General features: G+C 43.2%; 1 protein-coding gene across 1 annotated transcript; it reads left to right on the plus strand.

Moving 5' to 3' along the window:
* Positions 1 to 11,572: 11,572 nt before the first annotated feature.
* Trnt1 (tRNA nucleotidyl transferase 1) lies at positions 11,573 to 23,160 on the plus strand. Its single transcript, XM_042679698.1, has 7 exons — positions 11,573 to 11,965; positions 14,239 to 14,432; positions 16,338 to 16,476; positions 18,984 to 19,110; positions 19,923 to 20,116; positions 20,814 to 21,067; positions 21,268 to 23,160. Exons 1-7 carry the CDS (start codon positions 11,818 to 11,820, stop codon positions 21,514 to 21,516), a joined length of 1,305 nt encoding a protein of 434 aa, XP_042535632.1. The 5' UTR covers positions 11,573 to 11,817; the 3' UTR covers positions 21,517 to 23,160.
* Positions 23,161 to 23,344: the final 184 nt, after the last annotated feature.

Below are 23,344 nucleotides of genomic sequence, written 5' to 3' on the forward strand. Positions count from 1 at the left end.
TAAGTTGTGGCCTCAAAAGAAAACGCCCTGGGCCCACACTGCCTCCTTGTTCACATCCGCAGCATCTGCGCTCACGGACTTGGTCCTAGCACCCCAGCAGACCCCAGGTACTTGCTTCATGCACCTGGTTCTGTGTGGAACAGAGGGACCCCAACAAGGTCAGCTGTGTGTCCAATGAAGGGGTCCCATAGCTGCCTGGTCCCTTTCTTTGCTTCCCGTTCCCCAATTTTCCCACATAACCTTTCAAGGAAACAGTGCAGGTGTCTGAACTTCCCATGGTATCTGAGATTGCAAATGTGTAACTAATAGCTACATAGAATCACTCATCGTCTAGCGTTAGCACAGAGTAGGTGTACAGGAGGTAGCATTGTGATCATTTCACGTATGTCTACAATTTAGCCTGGTCAAACACTCACCCCTCTTCTTTATTTCCCTTTCCCTCCTTCGTCCTTAAAACAATTCCATCAGGTCTTACTGTTCTGTTTTCACACGTAAACAAGTATAAAGTTCTTCAACCATGTTCAATCTCATTCCCCCTTCTGCGAGTGTATCACCCACATATCTCTTGATAATATAAAAGAGACTATATTCACACAAACAATGAAATTAAATTAGTATCAAATTCATTAAACTGAGTATCAAATACATTATTCATCAAATTGAGTATCATTGAGTATCATGTGTATGACTACAAAAGCATACTATACAGCCTGGGTTATATAGCAAGACTCTACATTTAAGCAGAAGAACTCCCTCCAAACTTGAAGTATTACTTGAATACCACTCACCTTGACACGTGTTATTTAACCAATATAAAAAACAGAACACTACGGAGACCCTGCTACATGAGCTGGGCAATGCCATTATTAATTCTGTCTCAGCTAATAGCAGAGTTACATGAGGTTGGTTTCCCCTTGCTCTGTAGGAGAAAGATTCCTATGCATTTAGGATCCATTATCTCTCGCTTTTCCTACCTTGATAGTGTCATAAAATTATTACAAGGTACAGTTCCAGCCTGGTCATGGGAAAATGAATTTCACCTTCCTTCCCAGCTAAGCGTCAACCATGTATTCCCACTTACTGAGAAGTGTGGCTGCCGAGCGATCGGCAGCAGCTGGCCTTATCTCTGGGATGGTTGGTGTTTTTGTTGTGGATTTTTTTTAAACTCTGACGTGGATCTTTGTTCTTTCACCATCGCTGTTGTTGTGGTTTAAAACTCGCAAGCGGCAGGCAATGCCATGCAACTTCTCTAAAACATCAAGAATTCGTAGCAGAGCTTAACTGCACGAGATCCATCCTGGGCAGATTTCCACCATCTGAGAGCTGTGTCCTCTGCATTTCCTGCTTCATTTTTGTGTGGGGGGGGTGAGGGGGGGGAATTCCCCCTAGTGTGTGCATGTGTGTATGTGTGTGTGTTTGTGTGTGTGTGCACGCCAGGAGAATTTCTCAGCATGGTAAACTGCCGGGGTGGATAACCTGGCTGGGCTCATCTTACATACACTGCCACCATGGTAGGGTTGGCCTGGGGCACAAACCTCCTGTAGTCACCTCCCAGATGCCCATGTGGCAAACAGCCACCCCTGGCATGCTCCAGCATCAGAGGAGTGACATGGGTTTTCCTGTCTTTGGTTTCATTGCTTATTCTGGGCAATTTCAAATTCTGGCGAATAACTTTTCATATATATGTTATATATATACACATACATACATACATACATATATATACATATACACAAGGCCTTTGAGAGCCAAGTGGCGGAGGAAAGTCCCTGCGAAGCAGACTCCAGAGACATTGCCAGACTCCAGAGACATTGCCAGGCTTTGATTGGCATTTCTGTCTGCAAAATGGCGCTCGAGGAAATGCACACAGCGAGTACAATCAGGGTACTGTTCTTGAAGTTCCCAGAGTAACTGGAATGACACCAGATGAAAGGAAAACAGAGAGAGAAAAAAAAAACAGGCCAGAAAGGGCTCTATCTCTTTGTTACTGTTAGGTTTTTTAAAAGAGGTAGCCGAGTAAGAACAGCACCATCCACATGGTATTCAGGTAAGGGGTAGGTTTATTTAGTAGACCTGCTGGGACCAGGCAAGGTTGGCATTCCACAGGGCTGGCAAAAGAGGGCGTCTGGCCCTGGGTTAGGCCTTATATGGGGTAGGGGGCGGGGAAGGGTGTGTCCAGGTAAAGGGAAGTGGAACCAGGTAAGAGGTGGGACCAGGTGGGAGAAAGGTGTGGCCACATCAGATTCAGATGTGACCTCAGCGGATGCAGATGTGACCTCTTCCAGGTGTCCCAGTTGCCTAGGTAATGCAGGTACTAGGCAGGGTCTGCTTGCCATCCAGGAATGGACCTTACAGTTACTGAGCACGAAGAAGAACTTAGCTACAGTATCCACCATCTGGCCCACTCTCTAAAGTCCTGCACATTTAATTTTATTTATTTATTTATTTTTTGCACATTTAATTTTAGATGTCACATATTCATCACCAAACCATCTTAAAAATGTTTTGCAGTCATTGTGAGGGTAGGAATCTGGGGTTTGAAATGTTGTTTTATGTTCCATACATTTCATTTGCTCAAAATGTGATTTTTGAATATAGCCGTGCAGCGTCAGTTGTATGAAGGATTTCAGAAAAACCAGATCTGTCTACTGCCCTGGATACCATTTTTATGGGCAGATGAACTTTTACTAACTCTTCCAATTCACAAGATACAAAGCACGGGCTTATATCTTTTGTATGCATATTCATCTAAGCCCAAAGTAAGAGAGGAGGGAATGTGTATAATTTATTTTTATCATGGAAGATTTATTCTTTAGAATGAAATGCAAATGTCCAAAGACATTATAATGTAATATGCTGGAAAAATTCACATTTAAAAAAAAATATGTCAAATCGAGTTTGCTAGTATTCCCAGAGAAGGAAAGCAAGAGGTTGGGCAAATAGCAGATGGAATGATCTGAATAGAAATAACATGGGAAGCAGGATTTAGTGGCTCCCTTGAACTCTTCTGGTTAAACAGGCTTTGTAAAGTGTAATATGTAGACAGATTTATACAAGACTGAGCAAAAATGTGATGTACTTTGACTTGTAATATAAGAGTGGCTAAGAGAAGGTCGATAAATAAAAACATTAAAACAGTATTTTTAAACCCTTTCAGAGCTGGGTGCCAGCAGCTCACACCTATAATCCTAGCTACTCAGGAGGCTGAGATCTGAGGATCTCTGAAGCCAGCCCAGGCAGAAAAGTTCCAAGAGACTCTTTTTTTTTTTTTGTGGTCCGATCGTGGGGCCTGAACTCTAGGCCTGGGCGCTGTCCCTCAGCCCTTCAGCTCAAGGCTAGTACTCTACCACTTGAGCCACAGTACCACTTCCGGCTTTTTTTTTTCTGCTTATGTGGTGCTGAGGAATCGAACCCAGGGCCTCATGCATGCAAGGCAAGCACTCTACCACTGAGCCACCTTCCCAGCCCCCAAGAGACTCTTATCTCCAATAAACTACTCAGAAAAAGCCAGAAGTGGCTCTATGGCTCAAGTGGTAGAGTGTTAGCCTTGAGCACAAAGAAGCTCAGAGATAATGTCCAGGCCCTGAGTTCAAGCCCCAGGATTGGCAAAGCAAAACCAAACCAAAACAAAAAAAAACCCTCTTAATAACAGGGTGTCATAGAGCAATGAGCGCACTCATAATATTCAGTGTACATATGTGACAATGGAACCAGTTAACTTGAGGGGAGGGGTGGGGTTGGGAGAGATGGGAGGGAGAGCAATGGAAAGGGTGACACTGATCATACTCATACACCGACATGTTGAAATGAAAGCCTTAAGCTCAGCTATTTAACTATATTAAAATGAATTTAAAAAATAATCACTATGCAGTATCTGCACCTGGTCCCAGTGTAAGAAGATAGTTGAGGTTGACTCCAATGTAGACAATGACAAAGGAAGACGTTAGAGCCTCCTACATATCGCTGGGGTTGTGAAATGGTGCAGCCTCTTTTGAAAAGAGTCTATCTGGCACTGCCTCCAAAGGAAGTAGACTTAGCATATTCTCCAGCACTTCTAGCCCCAGGCAACCACCTACCCAAGACTTGAAAGCATAGAGTTCTGCCAGTATTATTCAAGATAGTCAGGAAATGGAAACCACTCAATTGTCTACCAACGGATGAATACAAAAAGCATAAAAGCTGAGTGTGACAGCTTCCCAGGAGGTCGAGATCAGGAGGACTGAAGTTTGCTCAGGCCAAATGTTAGCAAGACTTCATCTCAACAGAAAAAGCTGGCAGGGATGGCCCGAGCTTGTCATTCTAGTGCAAGGGAAGAGTAAATAAGAGCACCATAGGGTCAGCCTAGCTGTGGGTCAAAAGTAAGACCTTCACTCAAAATTAACCAGAGTGAAAAGGGTTGGAGGTGTATTTAAAGTGGTAGAGGGCCTTTTGTAGCAAGCAGAAGAATTCTGAGTTCAAACTCCAGTAATCTCCTGAAAGAGAATGTATAGTGTAGCCATACAATGGAATATTGCTAAGCAATAAACAGGAAGTGGTGATAAATGCTGCACCACAGACAAACTTTAACAAGAAGCCAAGTCCGGTGAGTCCCCCAAGACCACACAAGCGTGATTCCACCTGCGTGCCATTATGAAAGGCTCAGAACAAGCTAATCTACAGAGGTAGAGCACAACTGAGCGATGATACATTGTTTAGGGGAGGAGTCTGGAAGAGTGTGACAAAAAGTTAGTAGCAACAACTAACAAGTGAGAGGTTTCTTTGGGGCCCATAAAAATATTCTGTGCTGTGTATCGTGGTAGTTGTCAACTTGGTAGATATACTAAAAGCATGCAGTTAATTCTGTTTAGGTGAAATTTGATGAAATGTACATCATATCACAATAAAACTATCACAAAAATACTGGAAAGATCCCCTAGCAAGATTTAAATGCAATCCCAGGTAGTTATTAGAAAAGGCCCAGCGTAAACATCAGTGTGCAGACTGACCATGTGTAGCAAAAACAAAAAGCTTGTCTTTCTTCAGTGAAGACTTTCAATCATGTCAGCTTTTCTACTTCTTTACGCAGCAAGCAGTTTGTTCCTTTGAAATCCAGATATAGAAAATCAGGTAGATGTGTGGAAGCAATAAGCAAAGCTATAGACAGACTTTATTAACAAACAATCATCGCCTGTGTGAGTCAAGAGAACCCCCACTATGTGCTAGAGATTGCCATTTGCCTTGTATGTGGTATACTGTGGCCCTTTAAATCAGATTGACAGATGAGAGGAAACTAAAGCTTAGAGAATCCACTTCACCCCATTTTTCTCAGAGGCTCCCCACATTCACACAGCTCAGCATGGGGGAAAGCGGTCATTCTTTAATTGTCACAGGATTTTCTGGTTTGTTTTAAAAAGGATATGTTTCTCTACCTTGCGTGGACTATCTAGTTTGGCTGAGTAAGAGATCCCTTTTCTCCTCTCTCTCCCTTTATTTTTTGGGCAGTCTTGGAATTTGAACTCAGGGCCTGTATTTGCTAGGCAGGTGCTCTACCATTTTAGCCACACCCCTAGCCAAGAGGGGCTACTTCATAAGAACATCCTGATCCTTTTTCGCTAAGTCTGACTGTGGTCTCCTGTGGGGAGCTTTCTCTAGCTCTCTGCTTCCTCAAGTGTGAACTCAAGACTACAGCTTGTATGTATCTTTATTTTGCTTTGATAGCGGGATATTTGTGCCTATCACTGGAGAGAGTTGTGCATTTCACTTTTTGCATCTGAGATATGGGTTAGAGGACAGGCCTTTAGCTTGGTTTTGTCTGAACTTTTCCTGGTATCCAGTGCCAAGAACAGGTCCTGGATCTTAATCAAAGAAGAGCCTCCTGGCTTTGCCAGAAAGAATTCTGCATGAGCTATATTCAAAGAGAAACAAACCATGCAGGGAACATTACGAAGAAGGGGAGTTGAATCTCCACCTGGTTCAGATCTGAGGCTGCTGATAACTTAGGATTTTGAAGGTGATTATTCTCAGTTTTTTACCCTTGGGCCTTCGTTCTCTTTAACTATTATTGAAGTCCCATCTTTTAAAATTAATGACCCTGTATGAAATTTCACAGCAGCGAAAATTGATTCGTCTATTTACTTACCTCTTTTAAATGTAAAATAAAATTGCATTTGTGTGTGAAATCCCCCAGCACCAATGAACATTGAGATTGTACATTTGCTGAGAAATATCTTTATTTGTCCTCTGGGAGATCTTAAACTTTAGTTGGCTTCTATTAAACTTTTATGAGAACAAAACTAGTGGATGACTTTTTCTTTAAACAGGTACTTTGTGTTGTTCCAAAGGAAAAACTCACTCCTGAAACAGAACTTGTTCTTTTCAACAAATTACTTCATGTCATTTACAAAGAGAAAGTAGGGGAGGGAAGGGGAAGGAAACGAGACACTAACCACATCAGTGTGCCTAAATTGCAAAATATTTAAATTAGGGCATAACTATCTTCTGTCTTACCTGAATATTATCTCAAATACCTTTTCCCAAGGTGCGACAGGTGTGAATGACTATTAGTCATTCCTATCTTCACCCACAACATCACTAACTGGGCATATCTAGATCTAACATGCAGGTATTTCTAGAAAAAGCTAGCAAAAGTGTATAGTGGCTGGTGCTGGAGTTATCCTGGAATGAAAAATGTGTGGATGGATGAATGGAGGTATGAATGGATGGATGGGTGGATGGGTGGATAGACAGGAGTAGATGAATAGCTAGGTGGGTAGCTAGGTGGATAGTGGTGTGGGTGGATGGGTGGGTCAATGGATAAATAGGTGAATGGACAGTTGGGAGCGTGGATGGATGGATAGGTGGAAAAATGGATGAATGATGGATGGGTGGGAGGTGGACAAAGGAATGGACAGGTAGAGAGATGGATAGAAGGTGGATGGATGGATGGTCCTGTAGGTTGCTAGATTCATGGATGAGTGAGCGAATGAGTAGACTGAAAGGGATAAAGCAAAGTTAAAGTCAAAACTGTTCCTTATGCATCATTATTTCTCTCTCTAGTGGCAACAAATGAATTAATTTCTCAGAAACACAAACAAAAATGAGGTGCCAACGGACATTTGAACATTGGGGAGACCCTTTGAGCAGCCTAAGAGATAGCTTATGTCGAAGTAAAATAGGAGCTCTTTAAGGAAATGTTTATCAAGTACTGAAGTGCATTCGGTTAAGGCTCACAAAGTTAAGACTTAATGACTTAAACACTGAAACTTATTTCTAAACTCTTCCTAGTTCATTTTCCTGAATTGCCTTAACATTAGGGTTCCACTGCCTCCTAACGGAAGAAGAATATTCCTGACTATTGTTTTTCTACAGAGTGGTACAAACTTGCCAGACCCTAAAAACACTCACTGCCCATGAAAACTACAAATACAATAAGATGCAAAATAAAGCACAAACCCCAAGGAAATGCTTGTTCTGGAATTCCTATGTTTTGATCGAGATGATTATGAGCCAAGCTCCTATGACACTCAAATACATGTTTTACTGTGAGCAGAGTTTTCCTTTCTGTGGGCCAATGCTTTGCAGAGGGGTGGCTTGGTTGTAAGGCAAGTGCACGGGAAATCACTAAACTGTCATTCTCCATGGCTGCACTAGTTTACTACTGTTTTTTTGTTTGTTTGTTTGGTTTTTTTTTGTCCTGTTGTGGGGCCTGAACTCTGGGCCTGGACACTGTCCCTCAGCTCTTCAGCTCAAGGCTAGCGCTCTACCACTTGAGCCACAGTGCCACTTCCAGACTTTTTCTTTTTGCTTATGTGGTGCTGAGGAATCGAACCCAGGGCCTCATGCATGCAAGGCAAGCGCTACCACTGAGCCACCTTCCCAGCCCTGCCGCACTAGTTTGCATCCTCACCGACAGCAAGTGAATGAGACATCTACTGCTCCATATGCTCCTCTGATTTTAATACTGCCAGATTTTTTTAAAACATTCAAATAGGTTTGCATGGTTGTCTCATTGTGTGTGTGTGTTTTTAATTAGTAATTCTCTGGCCACTGGGTGATCTTGAATATCTTTCCATTTGTATTATACTTCGATGCCACGCCCATAGCTTCACTATCACATTTATTCCTACAGATTTTATTTTTAATACATAAAACACATAGATTTGCATTGCATATTTTTTTTGCTGCTAGGATATAAGATTCTTCACTGTAGCCTTGCATCTCGAGGCCTTGTTAAATTGACTTATTAGTGGTGGCATTTGTTCTGCTGTTTGCTATGATTTCTTTATAAACCATGCCATCATAGGAAGAGAGGGTTTTACCTCCTTCCCTATGGCTACACTTTTTAACGTCTTCCTTCTTGATTTATCTTCGTGGTGACGTACTGCAGTCACATGTTGAAAGTGAGGTGACGGAGCATCATCAATTTGTTCCTAATATTGGGGGGAGGGTGGCAACAATGTTGTCATTAAGTCTGCTGATAGCTGTGGCTTTTTCATAGATGCCTTAACAAGTGTTGTGGACAGCCCTCCTGAGTTTTAGAAGTTGTTTTTATGCATTCTGAGTTTTAAGTGATTGTTGTGTATCTATTAAGATATAGTTTTTCTCTTCTTTTTCCCCCTTCTCTTCCTTTCTCCTCTGTATCCTCCTCCCTTTTCCCTCCTCCCTCCTCTCCCTCTTCTTCTCCCCAACCTTCCCCTCCTCCTTCCCCTCCCCCTCCTCCTCCTCCTTTCTATTTTGAGACAAGGTCTTGCTATATAAACCAGGCTGGCTTATGATACTCCTGCCTCCCCTCCTAAATGCTGGGATCCCAGATGTGTACCACCATGCCTGGCCAATTAAAACTGATATCAGAGTTGGGGGAGGAGGTTAGGAAACTCAGTGGTTAAGATCCACGGCTTGGAGGGTGATAAACATCAACTCTTGGCCTGCTGATGTTAATGGATTGTTTTTGACTTGCAAGCCTTAGAATCTGCAGAAAATGACAGTACTAGTCTGACCATTCAAGGCTCAGAACTCCCCTGCCAGATGTAAAGTAGTTAATGAGACATGAACCAGTCTCCAGGAGTCAAAGACACATAATCTAGTTTTCCAGGAATGAGCACCTGCATGTCCAGACACCCCCCCCTCCTTGGGACCCTTAGCACAGATGCTTCTTCCTAAATATGTGGACTTCCTGTCTGAAAGGTTCACTTAGCTTTTCCTTTGTGTGGCATTAGTCAGTCTCCTCCTGCTAATGTCTTTGTATTCCTCTTTGTCCTTCACTTCATTCTCTGCAGAAATCCACAAGCCTTCTGGCTTCCAGACCCAGGGGCCCAAAGTAGATAACAATACAGAGTCTTGTATGGACTGGCTTATGAACATTAAATCGACCTCACATTCTTAGCATTGGGGCCAACTCAAATAGATAATGAGTCGTTCTATACATTGCAGGATTCAGTTTTCTATTTGTTTCTCAGCTGGAATGGGATGTTAGTTTGTAATATTTTATATTGACTTTTAGAATTATCCTGGCTTCAGGATGAGAGGAAAGTGCTTTTTTTTTTCCTGAACATTTTTCAACTATTTTATTCATTTATTGTTATGATAAATGGGATGTACAGAGTGGTTACAGTTGCATACATTGGACAGTGTTACCCCCAGTTTTTCCCTCCTGACCCCACCCACAAGTTATGTAATTGATTTTCAACATAATGTGGAGCAAGTGCCCCGCTGCATTTGTTCACTCTTTGATCCAACTTTTCTGTGCCTCCCCCCTTTACCCTATCCCAAACAGATAAATGAACAGACAAAAAGAAAAGAAAATCAACAACGAAGAAAAATCGCTTGTTTCCATTTCTATGAGTTCATTTCCGCACGCATCATTTTGTATGTTCAGATGCACATGGGCATTGTGCCTTTGTGTTCTTTGCCTAAGAGTATCTTTGGTCTCCCTTGTGTGTGAATGCCTAGAGAAATGTATACTTGATCATGTCCCGGTTAATTTTTAGATCTAGCTTCCATATAGAATAACTTGTGCCGTTTGTCTCTCTGAGATTGGCTTAACCTCACTTACCATGATTTGCTGAACCATTTTTTAAAATTGGCAAAATAGGTGCTATTTGACCCCTGAAACGATCTGGGCCTGAAATTATGAAGGGTTACTGAACAAAATTCATTTTTTTTAAACAAAGAGCTATTTAGATTGATTTTCAAGCTCATTCAGTGCTTCACCGTGCTGCTACTTAAAGAAAAAAAAATACAGTTCGTCCCTACCCTGTGTGTCACCAACGGTTAGCATGTGATGGAGTGGTCGTGGAGAGAGGCAGCAAGGGCCTTCAGGGGGCCGGCTTTTCTTGCTCCCTCAAGGTGCTGGATGCCGTCCACAGCTGTCTGTCTGGAGCTGTGCTTCTCACAGGCCTCGACACCCCTGGGGAAAGGAGGCTCTAACAGGAGGCCGCATGCGCTTTTCAAGGAAAGCTGTATGTAAAAGGCTCCACTCTCTCACGTTAAGGCTCCAGGCCTTTGCCACTGGATCCTCTCTGCCCTAGAAAAACATTAAGTCTCAGCTCTTGCAGCTAACAAAGCCTCCCGCCCAGGGCCGGCCCCGCTTACACCCGGCGCGCACACGCAGCCATTCCCGGGCCTGCAGGGCTCAGCCGCCGAGGTTCCAAGTCCCCGGGCGCCCTGGCATCAAATCCAGCCTCGGCGGGGAGGGGCGGGGCGGAGACCCGCCCAGGCCCCGCCCAGGCCCCGCCCAGCGTCCCGGCGTGATGACGCCACCACGCTCTATCCCGGAAGTGCGCGTGGCGGCGGGGCGGCCTCGGGTGAGCGCTCGCCAGTGAGCCGGCGGGGCGTGCGTCTCCGTCCCTGCGCCCCACGCACGGACCCAGAGGGTTCCGGGGGCATCCGGGAGGCGGGGTGCGGCGAGAGGCCGCGGGGCGCGGCTGGGGTCCCCCGGCGGCGTGGCGGCCGCGTCCGGGCGCTCGGCCCGAGGGGTTTGGGGGGGGGGACACCGTGCGGGCTGACCCCGGGGCTGGGGTGCGGGGTGCCGGGGCGCCGTGCGGGCTGACCCCGGGGCTGGGGTGCGGGGTGCCGGGGCGCCGTGCGGGCTGACCCCGGGGCTGGGGTGCGGGCTGACCCCGGGGCTGGGGCCCGGGGCACCCGTGCGGGCTGACCCCGGGGCTGGGATGCGGGGCACCGTGCGGGATGCTGGGGCACCGTGCGGGCTGACCCCGGGGCTGGGGTGCGGGGTGCCGGGGCACCGTGCGGGCTGACCCCGGGGCTGGGGCCCGGGGCACCGTGCGGGCTGACCCCAGGGCTGGGGCCCGGGGCACCGTGCGGGATGCTGGGGCACCGTGCGGGCTGACCCCGGGGCTGGGGCCCGGGGCACCGTGCGGGCTGACCCCGGGGCTGGGGTTCGGGGCGGGTTTCTGAGCGGGTGGGAGTCGGGGCGGAGTCAGCTCCCGGGTCCACGTGGCCGGGACGGGGCCTCCCGCTGCCCCGCGCCTGCCCCGCATTGAGATCGCGGGGTCCTGAGAGCCCCCCGTGCGCGGCCAGGTCTCCGTGGGGGGGGTCGGGAATCCGGGGTGCCTCGATGGTCGGGGGGGGATCCAGTTCGTGTCCTGGAGGCCTGCTCCCCCTTCCTCCCTGTGTTTCTGGCGCGGGAACTCGGGCCTGCGGCTCCTGCTTGGCTTTTTTTCCCTTGTTGCCGGGGCGGCCCTGCCACCCGCGCCCCCTCTGGACAGGGAGGCGAGTTCCTCGCTGTTGGTGAGTAACACTGCGTGTTATTCTGTGCTCAGCGCGTGGAGCTCGGTCGGTGCACCCGCGGCCCGCCTGGTAGAGGTGTGGCCACTGCTCCAGATGCTGAGACTCCTGTGTCCTTGGAAGAGGCGGGGACCCGGCGCGGGCTGGAGCAGCCTCTGTCTTCTGAAGCGCTGTCTGTTCACCATGAAGTTGCAGTCTCCGGAATTCCAGTCCCTTTTCACAGAAGGATTGAAGAGTCTGACAGGTGAGACCTGGCTTTGGAACAAGCGGAGAGGCCTTAGGTGGAAAGACACAGGGTGGACGATTTTTTTTAAACCAACCTTCAAATATTGCTGTTGTTGAAGTGACAAAAGGAAGACTTGTGAGTAAAGCAACGAGTGGAGAAGTTGACCTTTAGCTCTTCTGTACGATGGTTTAAGTACTAGATTCCTGATGCATTATGGGATCCGCTGTACTTACCTGATACACTGCCTCCTCCTAGTGTGTGAAGAGGTACTTGGGAACGCTAAGTCTCTGCCAGTGTTTCCAGAACACATAACTGGAAGGAACTGAGTAAAACATACATTCAGTCCCCTGTCATCAAGATACGATCACGAGTGTGAAACTTACAGAACAATGTTACATCATTTCCCCCCACTGTTAGCATCCCTTGTTTGTACAAGGTTATTTTTTGACGTGTCTAGGTATTCATAGTACTTGATCACCCCCCCCCCCCAAACTCTCCCTGATCCTTTTCCCAAAGGGATCTCAGCAAGCTTCACTGTTCCATTTTCACGTTACATGTATTTTGACCATAGTCACCCTCCTTCACCCACCCCATTTGCCCTCTTCTCCCCATTAGCATCTTGTTGTAGGACCTGCTTTACATTCCTGTCTTTCTTGTTTTTAGAGTTTGCTAACTCTTCAAAGGGGCTTCAGCTTATTTCACACATGGATATACAGTATCAGACTGACCCCCTTTTTATGTTGTTGTAAGACTTCCAAACCTGGAACACATTTAACACCATGTCTCAATTCAGACTTAAGTATGTTCTAAGTGCTCAGTAACTGCAAGTGGTGAGCGGCGCTGTCTGAAGAGACCAGCTCTAACATCACCAGTTTGGGGCTGACTGAACTGTTTCTTTATGGCTGTGCCTTCCTCCGTCTTGTCCTCTGTTGCAAGAGTCTCCTCGGAAAATATTATTGGCAGTATACCCTCTCTGATCATTCTGCCTTAAAAATCAAATACTGCAGTTTCTTTAACATCTTTTAGTACTACTATATGATTTATAAAACCTGAGTTTCTGAGCTTTATTTTCTTCACTGTGAAAGTTGGAAGTTCTAAAGTCAGAACCTCAGTAGCGTAAAACAGGAAGTGGTTTTCAGGATTCTGTCTGTGAAACAACACTATGGAGGGATATGTACTGAAGGTGACTTCAAACACCATCAGTAAACTCAGCGAATAACTTAACTACTTTGTAGGATTGGGTGCCCTGGCATAATGAAATGTCCTATGTGAAAACAAAGTGCAGACAGACATATTTAAAACCTCTGTGAAAATTGGCATGGTGCAGTTTAAATCCTGTCATGAGTTCTAAAATCATCATAGTTGCTTTGTCCCCATATACGATTAACTTTCAGCAGAGAAAATCGAGGAAGCTAGGATAGTTTGTCACAATCATATAATGCAGCGGTTCATGATTTGCCAGATTGTTTCATTTTTTTCCCTCTGCTTCATTTGAACTATATCATTTCCATGGCAGATTAAGGTTATTTCCTTAGAGATAAGACCAAAGTTCTAAAGGTCATTCACTTCTGAATTACATGGTTCAGGTACTAGCCAGGGTTTCCTTGGCTGTGTGGCTATGGTCCATAACCATTGCTGGGTGATAGCACTTGATGGTAACGTAATGCCAGTCATCTTGTTATCATTGGTCAAAGATGTCCTTGCCTGACTGATGTGCTTGGAACACATTCTGCAGAATGCCAATTTGTAACAGTGCAGACCAGCTTGTGTGAAGCCAGCTGTGGACATCATTCTCAGTAGACTGGCCAGAGTTGTAGAAGCCTTGTCCTCACCTGTGTGGTTGTTTGTAGTAGTTTTCCATGTGCATTGATTTCAGGCAATATTCTCACAGGCTGTCTATTGAAGGATCTTGGTGGCAACATTTATGATAAGGGGCCTGACAGCTGGATGCATGGAAATGCTTGTATATTATTCACAGAACTAGGAGGAGACTTGGTTTTCTATTTTGCATTACTCTTTGACTATAATTCATATTTGTAATCATGATTGTGAGGCACTGTAGAATTTTGAGTTGTCTTAATCAGCAAAGCAGTCATGCAGGTTCTGTTTCCCATGGTTCTCAGGCATCTACAGCACAGCCACTTTGTGTTTTCCGCCTTGTTTTGCATGAAAAGCAAGGCCTTCTTACATGGTCTAAACTGTCCCAATAAATGGCCAAACCTTGTACTTCCGGTAACACGCTGTCATTACTGAAACACATTGTACTAAAAATCTTGTCGCTGTCATTTCAGAATTATTTGTGAAAGAGAATCATGAGCTGAGAATAGCAGGAGGAGCCGTGAGGGATTTGCTGAATGGGGTGAAACCTCAAGATGTTGATTTTGCTACCACCGCCACCCCAACCCAAATGAAGGAGATGTTTCAATCGGCCGGCATCCGGATGATCAACAACAAGGGAGAGAAGCACGGAACAATCACAGCCAGGGTGAGTCACAGGCTGATACTTACTGCACTGCGTGAACATCTGCTTACCAAAGTTCAGGAGTTTTTTTATAGTTGGGAAACAAAATGCCTAATTAAAAATAGCAGTGTCTTCTACTCTACCCTAAGTCTTTCATTCTTGTGTGTTGTAGCCACTGCTAAGTTTAACGACTTGACCTCCACAAGTGGTTTTGTGTTTTTACAGGAGGACCCTTTCCATGCTATAGTTTTTGTTTTTTAAGTTAGCATTTTTAAAATATAATCTACTGACTTCTTGTGTAGCTTTCTGACTGTACTCCCTCCCAACAGCAAATAAGTCTTTCCCTATCTCCACAGTAGGTCATTTTCCCAGTGTGTCTCTGATTTTTCATTACATCTCTATCTCTATCACTTTTGTTTATAGGTGTGCACTGTGGAGTATTATTTCTGTTTAAAACTTTTTAACTCATTTAACATACTGTTCAGTACACAAAAAAATTCTTTATTCTAAAAGTGTTTTCCTGTTCTTTGGATTAACAAGTAAGTGCACAGCACTCGCCTTGGCTCTACAGGGTCTGGTCATGATGTCACTGTCTTAACTCCAGAACTTGGCCCACTGCATTCTGGAGGAGCAATGACACACGGAGCTGACATCGTGTGTGAAAGTGTGTTCTAGGAGCTGCTGAGGCTGGTTTCCAGCAAAGGAAGTACACTCCAGAAAAAGTACAGTGTAGTAAATCCCTATTAGAGGAAGCATTCAGTTTGACATCATTAAATCATGTACTGCACATAACTGTGTGTGCATAGGTCTAAACTCCTGGCAGTGCTGCATGTTTGTTTACACCAGTACAGACACGGGGGAGTATGGTGTGTTCCATGATGAATGAGCTGTGGTAGAATTGCTCAGTTCCAGGATCACTGGTACATGCAGTCCAGTGTGGCACATGACCACTTATTTTGCAGCTTCTATGCTTGTGTCAGATGTAGTCACTTCTCTTATTTTCCTTAGGTTCTCAGTGGTAATTGTTTCAACAAAGTCTTCATTTCCTTAAAGTTCTTTGGCTGTCATCATAGTTGGGTGCTGCAGCACCCAACTTCAGGGCTTCGTTGTAATTCTACCTGGGACGTGCTAGCCAATTAGAAGTGTTGGAATCTGCAGGAGTTTTCACTATAACTAGAGAGCAGTCCTGCAGTGTATAGTTGCCCTAGTTCAAGCCGTTTCTTTTCCCTTTTCCTTTCATAGATAAATTTTATAGTGAGAATGTAATGTGTATCTGGAGGAGAATTTGTATGAAATCGTGAGAATCCTAGAAGACTTCAAATGATCCCAGTTTTTGCCTGTGAATTCCAAATTCTTTATCAAGAAAACCTCATTGCTGACTACTGGTAGAATGCTATTTGTCAGTGAGATTTCCCCTTTTATAAATTCCCTCTGTACTGTGTCTTTGGACACGCTTTTATTTGAAATGTGCTTCTGTCTACATCCACATCGGCTTTCAAGGCTCAGCTCCTGTTCCTTAGCCTTCCCAGCTGGAGGCAGTTTCTCTCCCCACGGTGTGTGTACCTATCACCTTAACCTCACTGGGGATGACCAGTAAAGACCCTAGGTTTGTTACCTATACTTATTCCTGACAGGCCTTTGCTCTGTGGCATATATTAACATAGCTCTGTGCAAACTGACACTGGCAAAAAAACTAGCTCGAGAGTAGCCCTTTATACCTACCATGCTGCTTTTCAGTAGCCATGTTTGCCTGTAAACTCAAATTATTTTACAAAAAGGTATTCTTTGGATATGGCCTTGAATATTCTGTTTCAATGTTTTTATACTGGTTGAGTTTAAAGACAACTGTATTACCTTGCCTCAGTGAAGCTTTCCAGTCTTTAGTGATGCTATAAACTAATTTTTAAAAAGTCTTATATTCAATTGCAGCTTCATGAAGAAAATTTTGAAATTACCACACTAAGGATCGATGTCACAACCGACGGAAGACATGCTGAGGTAGAATTCACAACTGACTGGCAGAAAGATGCCGAACGCAGAGACCTCACTATAAACTCCATGTTTCTAGGTAATACAAGGATAATGTGATCTATCAGACTATGCCTTCTTTTCAAGTGAAACTTGCATTCTGGGAATGTCCTCCAACTGAAGTGGCATTCATCTCTTCTAAGAGACAGCATATCATGTTGACAGGATCCAAAAATACTGGCTGAGATTCTCACTATATTACTCGCTAGCTGTAAAACACACAGGTGTTAATGCTAGTTTATTTTGTAGGACTGTTGTAAAGATTAAGGGAGCTAATGATTGTATATGCTTGGAGCAGTGCCTGACACATTCACACCTTCATCTGCTAATTTATTAACTGCATCTAAACAGTGCAAGAAAAATGTATATATGTGCACATGCACACACTCCTCCTGTCAGTGTTCATAGGGCCCTGTCATTTACACACATGCTCCTTCTCCATCCTTTCCTGCAGGGCCTTGGCATTGGGGCGAATGACTTCAGCAAAAAGCAAATTACTGTTGCACCTACACACACCTCAAGTTCTTTCTTAGCATTGCATCTTAAGGAATCACAAGTCTGCCTTGGTATGTTAAGATGAAGCCTATTTGTCATGTAGGTCCTTAAGTTCTTTGTTAATGAAGGTGTGCTCACAAAGGGCTAGAGGTGAATTAGGTTAGAGTAGGCTAAGGTGGGACAGGTGAGACTTGCAGATGTCATGTAACTTGGTCCAGGTTAGAGCCTGGGTTTCCAAACTCTACTATTAAACGGGGGACTGGAAGGAGCCCAGCAATACACACCTCCTCCGTTACACAACCAAAGCTTCAAGTATCCACTTCTTCCAGCATTACTCACATGGTGCAGCCTTCTCTAATGGTTTCCTTGTAGGTTTACTATTGGTTTCTAAACATTTGCTGAGCCCTATTTTAAACTCATAACATAGTTTAGTTTTCCCAGCAACCTTCTGAAGCAGTTGGTGCTGTCTTAACTCCTGATAACCTGCTCAAAGGTATGCAGCCTGTATACTGTAGTGTTATTAGTTGTAACACAAACTGTCTCCAAAGCTTATGCTCTTAAGCATAAGCCACTTAGCTGCATTTCACATTTTTACTAGTATACTTTAAAAGAAAGATTCAGAGCAAAACAAAACTCATATTGGTATCATACTAATCTATATTTTCAGCTCAGGAATTTTTTTAAGCCTTTCTGCTGTAGACATTTGTTGTTGTTATTGTTGTTTTTGTTATATTCCTAGGATGCTTTTCCTCTTTTCCCCCCCCCACCCTGGAGCTGGGGTCCTGTACGTGCTTGGTCTACCACCGCGCCACATCACTGGCCCCCTTATGTTGATCTTACTAAAAAAGCCTTTCTGCTGCCAGTATGTTCAACACGCATTCTTTACCACAACAGTAAGATAGACATAGGATATTTGCCTTTTTTAGTCCTATTTTGCCTATGCACTTTTGAATCTGGAGCCTGTAATTTCCCGTATTTATCAAGGTAGTTCCCATTTAGCAAATCCCTGTGTGCTGCACTAAAAAAGCACTGTCTGCCCAGAGTGGTACTTTGCGGATAGCCAGAAGGTATTCAGGGTTCAAACAGAATTAAATGGACACGTGATTGTTCTTCACAAGTAGTAACAGCAGTGCCCTGTCCCTGATGCCACCCAGTGAAGTGCCTCTTGGGGCCAGTCACCCACCTGCCCCCTTGGCAGGTCTCCTGTTGCTTTTCTCTGTCTTGGGGAAGACCTGTTGTCTGTTTGGGATTGAGAGTTTACCTATGAGATATGATTTGCAGTTTGATAACTAAGAAAATCCCAGTGAGAATTGTTTTGTTTACAGTACAGCATTTTTATGAAGGGATAATAGGCTCTCATGGTTTAGTCTCCTAACCTATCCTGAACCAGGTAGTAGCAGACACTACTTGGAAATTTACCAGTGGGAAAGAAACCCGGGAAATACTATTTCTACTTAATACTGTTTTACTTCCTATTTCTTATTACTGCTGTTGAAAACGCTCATTTTACAGATTTCTGTGTTTCTTCTGTATGTTTGCATGCTATGGAAATTAGCCATTTGTCTCTATTGATACTGACTTTTGGGGTCTTTCTCTGAGTATCTCTTAGCTTAAGATTTTTTTTTTTTGGCCAGACTTTTATGCCTTACTCAAGAAGGCATAATAGATATTTATTACTGATATTTAGTTTGAAAGGTTTAAAAGGTCTTTCTTGATGCAGGATGACAAAGTAACTGCCCTGTGGATTCCCCTGCCACTCCTGATTTTCCCATACAATTTTGGCTATTCATATTTTTTATACGAGCGTGTTCTCCTCTCATCCTCAGTCTATACATATCTGGCACATTGCTTTAGGTTCTTATTGGAGGTATAATCTTTCAATTGTAAGGACAGCTGTTTACTCTGTCTCTGAATTAGTAGTGATGTATACTGTCACTATATGTGATAAACAGCCATGCTGAATTTCTCCTGTTTGTGGTAGTTTTTAGTTTATTTATTTATTTTTTTTGTTAAGATTGTTAATGATTCTGTTTCCTCCTTCTAAATGACTAGGCTTTGATGGTACTTTATTCGATTACTTTAATGGCTATGAAGATTTAAAAAATAAGAAAGTTAGATTTGTAGGACATGCACATCAAAGAATACAAGAAGATTATCTTCGGATTTTAAGATACTTCAGGTAAGAATTTTTTGCAAATTTTAGAAACAGTTTTTAATACTGTGTGTTGTGTACAGTAACCGAACGGGTAGGTCTACAGAATAGTGACATCCCAAATGTGTGTCTGGTGATGAGGTAATCCATGTCTTATGTACATGTTACTTTCATACAACATTTACTATGATCTTTTGCTATAAAAAAAGGTTTTGAGGGGTTAAGAAGGTGGCTCAGTGGTAGAGCGCTTGCCTTGCATGCATGAGGCACTGGGTTCAATTCCTCAGCACCACATAAAGCAGAAAAGGCTGGACGTGGCGCTGTGGCTCAAGTGGTAGAGTGCTAGCCTTGAGCTGAAGAGCTGAGGGACAGCACCCAGACCCAGAGTTCAGGCCCCACGACCGACCAACCCCCACCCCCCAAAAAAAAACAAAAAACACGTTTTTGAGCACCTTTTAAATGTCCATTCTCCTTTCTATTAAATAATGCTTTCTTTTCATTTGTGAGCATGCCAAGCACCGCTATCTGACACAAGAGGGAAGGAGGGATTGTGGGAGAGAGAAAAATAAAAATCTGCCTTCATGAGGCTTATGAGTTTTACCTGCTGCAGCACAGCTGCACCTTAGTCACTATTGGTGAAATCGAGTCCGCAGGCTTCTAGTGCTTACTGACTTGGAGGTTACTTACATTGTAATTAATCTTGGGTTTGTACATCTGAAGAAAAAGGTGGAGATATGACTAATGCTTTAATTCATTTCCATTAAATAGATGCAAAAATGAGAAACAGAATTCTGGCTGTTCTGCCAGTATAGGTGCATTTAGAGGATTTTGTTTTCTAGGTTTTACGGCAGAATTGTGGACAAACCTGGTGAGCATGACCCTGAGACTTTGGAAGCAATTGCCGAAAATGCAAAAGGCTTGGCTGGAATATCAGGAGAGCGGATTTGGGTAGAATTGAAAAAAATTCTTGTTGGTAACCACGTAAACCACTTAATTCACCTAATCTATGATCTTGATGTGGCTCCTCATATAGGTGAGAACAAGTTATAAAACATTTAAAAAATACTTTCTTTGGTTGGTTGTGGGGTATGAACTCGGCCTCGGCGCAGTCCCCAAGCCTCTTGTGCTCAAGGCTAGCACTCTGCCACTTGAGCCACAGCATCACTTCCAGTTTTTGAGTGACTAATTGGACATAAGAGTCTCACAGGGACTTTTCTGCCTGGGCTGGCCATGATCTTGAGATCTCAGCCTCCCGAGTAGCTAGGATTTCAGGAGTGAGCCATAGGTGCCCAGCAAAACATTAACATTTTTGGCAATGAAACATTTAGTTTAAAAATCCTTAAGGTAAAAATGTTTTTACTCATGTAGTTACAAAATTCCACATGGAGAAATCAAATTCCAAGATAATCTTTGGGATCACAGGTAAGGAGTAACTCAAAAGACTTGGCTTTGATTAGGTTAGGTTAACTGACACTTACCAGCTTTGTGACTTGTTAGTTTCTGAAGAAAAGGAGTATAGAAATAATAGCACTTATCTACTGAGTTTTTAAGATGCCTTATGGATCAATAAATGTTATGATTAATACTGACCAAGGATGATCACACATCAGGGAACTTCAGGACATTTCATTAGTCTTGAGTCATTGGGAAAGGGATTTTCATAAAGTGCTTTAGGATTTGACTGGTCTTTTTTTAACACTAAAAAGAGAAAAAAAATTTTGTTCCTGCAGGTTTGCCTACACCCTCAAGTTTAGAAGAATTTAACCAAGTCAGTAAAAATGTTGAAGGTTGCTCAGCAAAGCCAATGACCATCTTGGCCTCACTGCTGAAAGTACAAGATGATGTCACAAAATTGGATTTGAGGTTGAAGATTTCAAAAGAAGAGAAAAACCTCGGCTTATTTATAGTTAAAAATAGGAAAGACTTAGTTAAAGCATCAGACAGTTCAGAACCATTGAAACCCTATCAAGACTTCATTATAGATGTAAGTATACACTAGGTTTGGTCCAAAAATAAGTTGTCTTCACTTGCAGAAAAGTTGGAAGATAAAATCCAGAATTTATTCATTAAGTGTTACTTATTTGGAATGGTAATTTTCCTAGAGTATTTGTCATTTAAATATCGGGTAAACCATTAATGGGGGCTGTAATGTGTATGGTGAACTTAATGTTTGTTTGCACTTAGTCCAGAGAGCCAGATGCAAGTGCCCGAGTATGTGAGCTGCTGAAGTACCAGGGTGAACGTGGTCTCCTGAAGGAGATGGAGCAGTGGTCCATCCCCCCCTTCCCCGTGAGCGGACACGACATTAGAAAAGTGGGCATTTCTTCTGGGAAGGAAATTGGTGCTTTGTTACAGCAACTGCGTGAACAGTGGAAAAAAAGTGGCTACCAAATGGAAAAAGAGGAACTCCTAAGTTACATAAAGAAGACCTAGAATGACCTGGTACTCAAAAGGGACAAACATTTGGTAAGACTGGTCATCTTCCCCTGTCTGAGATTTAAGAAGCTATAGCAGAGTTAAAAGAGAATCTGTTAAGAAAAATTTTCTTACTTTGTGAAACTGCATTTCAGGTACTGACTTGAAATGGAGTCTACCTCCTCTTAATATGATTGTATCAATGAATCCTAGAATGCTTTTGGAGTAGGTTCTGACTTGCCTGTCTATGCTTTTTAAATAAAATGGTTTTTCCATAGGGAAAAATTAGGATTGACTTTAAATTATTTTGCCGGGTGGTATACACCTGTAATCCCAGCTACTTGGAAGGTGGAGACATAAGGAACTGAGTTTGAGGCTCACTAGCAGTTAGTGACACCCTGTCTCAAAAGCAAAGTATAAACAAAAGGCTGGCCGTGACTCAAGTAAAACAGCAAAAAAAAAAAGAAAAAAGAAGTGCTTAATACTCTGCGCATTGAGATGAATGGGCTGCTTGGCCCATTGATAGATTTCAGTCTACCTGAATTCCAAAATGAACTGGTACCTATAATTGTTGGTAAATCTGTGTAAAACACCTATCCATTTATTCATAGTGGATTTGTTCTAGCAATTTGTGTTTTGGTATGGAGCTGTTATTTGTCATAAGGATTGCTTTATGTGTGTGAAGCCCGGAGAAGTTAACTTGTACAGTCTCATTATTTTAGTAAAATATTACCCTTGGTTTTGGAAGGTAACTGGGTTTATACTACAACTTTACCCAGGTTAGTAATTAAATGCAATATAAAATATCTGAAAACATTTAAGTACTACAAGGATATTCTATATGATGTAGATTTAACTAACTGTTACAGAAGCCTGTGGTGTATAAGATGTCTCTGGGCAGTACTATGAATCTGAGATGCTACCTCTGAGGAGCAAAAAGGAGAGATGCTTTTCCCTCACTGCCTGTGTTTTGACTTGTCTGCAGAGATGCAGTGTCCTAGATCTCCCCGTAGTATCCCTTTAGAGTATAAGTGTGTGTGTGCATGTGTGCGTGTGCCTATTCTGGGACTTGAACTCAAGTTCTCTTGCTCTCACTTAGTTTTTTTCAACTCAAGGCAGTCACTACCATGTGAGCTCTACACCTCCATTTCTGGCTTTTTGCTGGTTATAGAAGTCTCATATTGGTCTGACTGGGCTGGCTTTGAAGCTTGATCCTCAGTTCCTGCTGCAGAATTAGGATAGAATAAGTCCTGAATGCAGTGCAAATGAAGTTTATTTTCATTTACTGACACAAAGTTAACAGTCCGTTTTTGGCCTCAGTATTAGAAATTGATTAGACGTTTGACCTGATGAGTTTTGAGTTATGTAAATCAGTGAAGGATATGAGACCAAAGTTACACAGCTGTAAAAGGATTCAGTAAACCTTCAAATATATATAAGCAAAGAGGTAGGTAGCAATCTATGGATTTTATCTTAGTTATTTCTTATACCTCCATTGTTCAGTTGTGAATAGGTTACATTATTTAAATAAGGAACATTAAATTTAGTTTTGGTCAGTTTACTTACACATTTTCTTCCAGTTACATCAACTGAAATAGATTGCAAAATACAGTGTTATTTCAGCCCCATAGTAGTTTAAGTTAAACATTTTAGGAGCTAGGGTTATAGTTCAAATAAATAGTGCAAATGCACAAGTAAAAACTTTTCACCAAGAAACATGTAAAGGAAATGGGGATTTTTAACTCAAACTTCATATTTAATATTTTCAAAATTTACAAATCAGTATGAGCTAAGGAAAATTGAGAAGAACAGAATCCTTTAAAAGTAACGCACGCTGCCTTGCTGC

Source organism: Dipodomys spectabilis, unplaced genomic scaffold (assembly GCF_019054845.1).
Source record: "Dipodomys spectabilis isolate Male_0828 unplaced genomic scaffold, ASM1905484v1 ptg000054l, whole genome shotgun sequence".
Taxonomy (NCBI): domain Eukaryota; kingdom Metazoa; phylum Chordata; class Mammalia; order Rodentia; family Heteromyidae; genus Dipodomys; species Dipodomys spectabilis.

Excerpts from the sequence above, each read along its gene's own strand:
- Trnt1 (XM_042679698.1), top strand. The coding sequence starts at position 11,818 with ATGCTGAGACTCCTGTGTCCTTGGAAGAGGCGGGGACCCGGCGCGGGC. Across the intron at positions 16,477-18,983 it reads TATAAACTCCATGTTTCTAG|GCTTTGATGGTACTTTATTC; the intron begins GTAATACAAGGA and ends CTAAATGACTAG. Across the intron at positions 19,111-19,922 it reads CGGATTTTAAGATACTTCAG|GTTTTACGGCAGAATTGTGG; the intron begins GTAAGAATTTTT and ends TTTGTTTTCTAG.